Source organism: Phascolarctos cinereus, unplaced genomic scaffold, assembly GCF_003287225.1.
Source record: "Phascolarctos cinereus isolate Bilbo 61053 unplaced genomic scaffold, phaCin_HiC Scaffold_5;HRSCAF=322, whole genome shotgun sequence".
NCBI lineage: Eukaryota > Metazoa > Chordata > Mammalia > Diprotodontia > Phascolarctidae > Phascolarctos > Phascolarctos cinereus.
In genome coordinates this window covers 249,020,725-249,027,229 of record NW_027555958.1, presented here as the reverse complement: position 1 = coordinate 249,027,229, position 6,505 = coordinate 249,020,725, and the positions used below count along the sequence as shown (strand labels likewise).

Below are 6,505 nucleotides of genomic sequence, written 5' to 3'. Positions count from 1 at the left end.
ATTTTGAATGTGGTGGATAAGTTCACTTACCTTGGCAGTATACTTTTCAGGGATGTACAAATAGATGATGAGGTTGATTTTGCCAGAGTTAGCTCAGTGTTTGGGAGGCTTCAAAGTAAAGTATGGGAGAAAAGAGGTATCAGACTGCCTACCACACTGAAGGTCTACAGAGTCATTGTGCTGACCTTGTGGTTGTATGCTTGTGAAATCTAGACAGTATGTGAGAACCATGCCAGGAAACTGAATTGCTTCCATTTGAATTGTCTTAGGAATGATCACTTGGCAAGATAAGGTGCTGGACACTGAGGTTCTTTCTTAAGTTGAACTGCCAAGTATTCAAATTCTCCTACAGAGATTGCAACTCCAATGTGCTTTCCATTTTGTTCAAATGCCCAACATATGTTTGCCTAAAAGACTCTTCTATAGACAACTTACACAAGGGAGATGCTCACAAGGAAGTCAGAAGTGATATGAAGAAACTCTTAAGGTCTCTCTGAATAACATTGGTACTGCTCATGACACATTGGAGATATTGGTACAGGACCACCCAACGTGGCATGTCCGCATAAAAGAAGGAGCTATGTTATATGAGTAAGGCAGCTCAAAAGAAATTTGAGATGTGCAAATTTAGAGACATCTCCATTCTGAATATTCATATGGACTATTTGTACCTGACTTATGGTAGAGCCTTCCCAAATCATATTGCACTGATCCTTCACAGTTGGACACAGTGTACATTGACCTTGACATTGTGGTGTCATTTTGTTCCTCTTCAAGCAAGAAGGAAAAAGAACAATTGGGGAATGACACATATTCTTATAAATTTGATTTAGTTCTTTCTATATTTGAGAAATGAGAAACTTACTACAAAATTTCTTTCCCAGTTTCTTGCTTTCTTTCTAATCTTGGCTGCCTTGGTTTTGTGGTCAGGCCATATTGTTTGAATGCCAAATTTACATTTGCCTAAAAGACTATCATACTGAGAACTCACACACGGCAAGAGCTCGCATGGAAGTCAGAAGAAGCAGGACAAGCATACTCTCAAGGTCTCTCTGAGGAATTTGGAATCAATTGTGAGACATGGCACTGGCACAGGACTGCCTAACTTGGTGTGCCTGCATCAAAGAAGGCACTGTACTCTATAAACAAAACAGAGTTGCAAAGACACAAAAGAAATATAAGATCCACAAATTTACTTTTCTACTCCAAATGTTCATATTGGTTATTTGTGCCCAACCTGTGGGAGAGCCTTCTTAGCTTGCATTGGTCTGATCAATCACAGTCAGACACACTGTACTTTCACCCCAACATAGCAATGTTATTTTGGTCCTCTTTGAGAATGAAGGACAATAACCAAGCAACAGCTATTTGCTAGACACTGTAGTCAGTAATTGCTTTATAAATATTATCTCATTTGATCCTCACAACAACCTTACTAGGTAGATGTTATTATCATCCCTCTTTTAGAGTTAAGGAAACTGAGACACATAGAGGCTAAGTGAATTTCCTAGGGTCACATAGCTGGTAAGTGTCTGAGACTGGATTTGAACTCAGGTCTTCCTGACTCTAAACACAGAACTCTATCTTTGTACCACCTGATAACAAGATGAAATGTTTTGGGTCAAAACAATTCATGCAGACTTTCTACTAAGATATGGAAATGTAATCTGTAGCTAGAGGGAAGAACTTCATATGTGGCACCATGGATCCTTGAATTACCACTCATTACCATGGGCAACATCCCAGAATGTTTTATGTACTAGGTGCTATTGTGGGTACTCTAGTCACAGTGCCTATTTTACAACCTAGGAGGACATGAAAATCTTAAATATATTTGCCAAGTAATATCAACAAGTTGCATTTACAACTAAATTGGCATGATGTCTTCTCCTTTTTTTAGTGGCCTAACAATTCCCCAAATATTATTGAGCATGTTGTATATGCTCAACTAAAACTTACTGATTGACATAGAGTTAAAACTGAGTCATACTTCTAGCAAGGATGGTGATATGAAAGGTTCTAATTAAGATCTACATTCCTCTAAAGAACCACCTTAAGAATGATGAAGAATACCAGATGAAAAAAAATTAGAGAAAGATCATTGTAGTCTTAACCCCATCCAAGATTGCACTAGGAAAAGAGGGGGCTAAAGCTGAATGACTGCCACATTTGAAACTGTACCGAGTGACAATGACCAAAGCCAGTGCACAAGCTAGATATATTCCAGGGGATGAGATCCAAAGGCCCAGATTTTCTAGTAGATGACGCGGCTGAAGTCAAAGATTTTCTAGTAAGAGGTTGTGGCAGAGGGGTGGGACGTACTTCCAGCTTTGATCCCTTCTTAACCCCAGGTACCAGGCCAGAACTCTAGACTGAAGAAAAATCTGTCCCTGAGCAACTTCCCAAGCAGGGCCTACACAGAAAGGGAGAACCATGACACGCTCCCCCCTTACAGACTTGTAATATGAAAGCAGCATCCAAACTAGAGCCAGAAATAAGACCTGGGCCCAGTTACTGTTTTCCAGATTATGGCAAGGGGAAAATCCTGGACTTGGCACTAAGTCACAATTTAGGAACTGAGGCAAAAGTACATGAGTAAAGTGAGGAAAACTGGTAATACATTGAGGCAAATGAAGATTAAATAGATAGAAGCAAGAATAAAGAATAGAAGTACATTAATCAGAGAATAGTCAAAGACAAGAAGAGGGAAGAGAATGTTTCAATGACCATGATCACCTGTGGTGAAGAAACGTGCTGGCTGCGGACTTTATAAAGGTATCAGTCCATCATGAGACCTTCAGAGATGTCTTAGATTCTTGCATTGCTGAGAAAAGCTAAATCTATCAAAGTTAGTCATTGCACAACTTGGCTGTTACTGTGGACAATGTTCTCCTGGTTCTGCTCGCCTCACTCAGCATCAGTCCATACAAGTCTTCCTAGATGCTTAGGATACAAATATAAAGAATGAAATAAGTTGTAATTAATTTACATTCTAAATTTTTGTGTTGGAGGTAAGAGAGACAGGGAGACGCACACACGCACACGCACACATACGCACACACACACACACACACACACAGAGAGAGAGAGAGAGAGAGAGAGAGAGAGAGAGAAACCAAAAAAGACTACATGACTGGTGGTCTTAGGCTTTGATGAATAGAGAGGATTGGGTCTTGTAGAAATGGAAAAGAAGCTTGGGAAAGTTCTGCTGGTTCTTGCTCTCTCTATAGCCCAGCCTAGTGCTCTAGCATACCCCCTGGAAAAGACAGGAACCTTAAGGGGTTCCTGTATGTGACTGTTTGTCCTCATTCAATTATGATCAGTACCTAGAGAGTATGTAATTAGTTCCTCAGAGGCCCATCTGCCCTCTTAGCAATTGGCAGCCTATGTGGAAAGCCCATCTTGTTGTAAAAAGAGACAAGATTAAAGGACACAGTGGGTTGGGAGATATTCACAGCTCATCATCATCATGTCTGACACTTGAATAGGAGATGGGAGACGAAGGGATGAGACTGGAAGAAAGTAGGGCTATTTTCTTTGAGTACAGGTCCTACCCATATGTTAGCAAAGCACCAACATTTTGGCACCTGTGTGTCCTTTCAGGATGTACTTATGGAAAAGGAACCTGAAGCCAAAGGTTCTCAATTTTTCTGGTTGTTTTCCCAAAGCAAACAGAGCATTATTTTCTCTTCATGGTCCCTGTGTTAGGTGAATGGAGAGTTATTTGAGGTAAGTTCTCCATTCATGTATCATTCCCTTTATGCTTGAAAAGACAGATTTCTTGAGTGCTAATTTGGGCAGGGAATTTGAAAGGCCATCTTTTAAATTTCCCCTGCTTCTAAATAATTTTCAAGATGAATCAATTTCATTAGTATTGGAAAAGCAACTTTCTCCCTTTTAAAGGATTCCCCAGGTTCTATATGTTACCCAATTCTAACTTCTTCAGATGGGATCTTCTTCACTTCTATTTTGAAGGTATAGTATAGGTATTTGTTATTTTTTTTTTGTTGCTACCTTCACTGTTGTTCTTTATTAACACAGGATTTTTTTTAGCCACCTGCCTACATATCTACTTTCCCTAAAGATGTACAGGGTTGGGGGATTGCCATAGCCATTTCCTTTTTTGTAGTTTGGGCTTTTGGTGATAAGCTTGAAAATTACCTGAAGTGGGTCATGGTAGCCATTTTGGTCAAAAGAAAAAAAACAACTCAAATTACCTACTTTTATCATGTTTTAGAAGCTGTCTCACAAACAGGGTTTATATGGAAGATTTTAGCAAATAGAATAATAATAACTCATTTATCTGTCACTTTGTGCTTTACAGTGCTTTGTGCAAAGTATTTCATTCAACTCTCAGAACAACTCTGAACTGCCAGGTCACAAATTTCTATTATCACTATTTACCAAATGGGAAGTCTGAGATTCGGTGACTTGTGCAGGATCACATAGCTCCTAAATAGTATATCTGGACTTTCAACCCTGGTTTTATGACTAAATCCAGTGCTGAAACTTGCTATCTAGTATCTATTTCATATTATGTATTTTGACTTATTTCTCCATGTCTTGCCTCGACTATTAAAGCAGTGGGAATAATAATAATGATAATGATAATAGCTAGCATTTATATAGCACTTTAAGGTTTGCAAAGTGCTTTACAAATACCTTATTTTGCTCTCACAACAACCCTGGGAGGTAGGAGTTATTATTATTTTCACTTTACAGATGAAGAATCAGAGTCAGACAGATGTTAAGGCTAAATTCAAACTCAGATCCATTTGACTTCAGCTCCAGTCCTCTATCTATTGAAGTGAGGAATATGAGAAATATTGCAAGTGGTGCATTGATTGGATTGGGTAACTCATGCATTGCGGTTAGGGGATAAGGTGAAAAGAGTAGTCAAAGTTGATTCTATTATTTTGAGTTTTGGTGACTGGAAGAATAATGGTGCTGTTCATAGAGATAGGCTAGTTGGGAAGGGAAACTTATTTTGTGGAGGAGGTGATCTAATCAAATCCAGCAAGCATCATCAAATACCCACTATGTGTAAAGCAGTGTGCTAGATGCTAGAGTATGAAAATGAAATTTTTAAGAAGTCCTTGCCCTTGCTTACATTCCAATGAATGCTGAATTAAATTTTGGCCATGCTGAGTTTGAAATAGCCATTTGGTGGGAATTTAGAGAAATGGGATTTATACATATAAAGATTCCTGAAGATTTACCCTTTTGTTCATGTTCCTAACCCCACTAACTTCAGATCCAGATTCTTCAGGAGATTCTGAGATGCCTTGAAGTCTCTTCTCTGTGCTCATTAATTGAAAGCAGCTTGAATTGCCTTGATGGGAACCACTTTCAAAGGGAATCAATCTATCATTACAGAGTTTGTCCTCCTTGGTTTCTCTGAGTTCCCTGACCAGCACTTCCTCCTCTTCATTTTCTCAACCATTGTCTATTTAAGCACCATTCTGGGGAATATGCTGATTATACTGGCTGTGGTCAGCTCCCCAGAGCTCCACACACCCATGTATTTCTTCTTGGCCAATCTCTCTTTCCTAGAGATACTCTATACTTCCACAGTAGTGCCTAAGATGCTAGCAGGTTTCTTGAGGAAGGAAGCCATCTCCTTGGCTGGTTGCTTGCTCCAATTCTTTATTTTTGGTTCCCTAGCCACAACTGAATGCTTCCTTCTGTCTATCATGGCCTATGACCGATACCTGGCCATTTGCTACCCACTCCATTATTCACTCCTGATGGGATCCAAGCATTGTGTGGGTCTGGTGGTTACAGCATGGCTATCTGGGTTTGCGGTGGATGGCCTCATTGTGATTCTGATGGCTCAGCTGAAGTTCTGTGGTTCCAACCACATCAACCACTTTTATTGTGATTTCATGCCTGTAATAAGACTGGCCTGCTCTGATTCCCAGGTGGTGCAAACAACAACATTCATCCTCTCTGTGATCTGCCTTACTATTCCATTTAGTCTGATCCTGACTTCTTATGTCCGCATCCTTGTGGCTGTGCTCAAAGTACCCACAGGGGCCAGGCGAAGGAAAGCCTTCTCTACATGTTCCTCCCACCTGGCTGTGGTGCCCACTTTCTATGGGACACTTATGGTCATGTATATAACACCCTCTGCTGTTCACTCCAAGGTTCTCTCAAAGGTCTTTGCTCTGCTTTACACTATAGTCACCCCCATCTTTAATCCTGTGATCTACACCCTAAAGAACAAAGAGGTCCATGAGGTTCTCAAGAAACTGCTTTGCAGTAAACAATATGGTAACTTATCCTGAAATGAGGATCAATGGTAATTCTGTCCTTTGGATGCTGCCTCCAGTTAATCTTCCCTGAGTGTGTGAGAGAGAAGATAACTTTGTCTAATTTGTACATTTCTGAAATCCTCCATTTCATTGTTGTTCAGTTGTTTCAGTTGTGTCCAATTCTTTGTGACCTTATTTGTGGTTTTCTTGACAAAGATACTAAGTGGTTTGCCATTTCCTTCTCCAGTCCA

At 39.9% G+C, this 6,505-nt stretch overlaps 1 protein-coding gene across 1 annotated transcript; it reads left to right on the top strand.

Annotated features, from left to right (window-relative positions):
- Nucleotides 1–5,336: 5,336 nt before the first annotated feature.
- On the top strand, nucleotides 5,337–6,287 carry LOC110202617 (olfactory receptor 11A1-like). Its single transcript, XM_020978846.1, has one exon. It carries the CDS (start codon nucleotides 5,337–5,339, stop codon nucleotides 6,285–6,287), a length of 951 nt encoding a protein of 316 aa, XP_020834505.1.
- Nucleotides 6,288–6,505: the final 218 nt, after the last annotated feature.

Excerpts from the sequence above, each read along its gene's own strand:
- LOC110202617 (XM_020978846.1), top strand. The coding sequence starts at position 5,337 with ATGGGAACCACTTTCAAAGGGAATCAATCTATCATTACAGAGTTTGTC.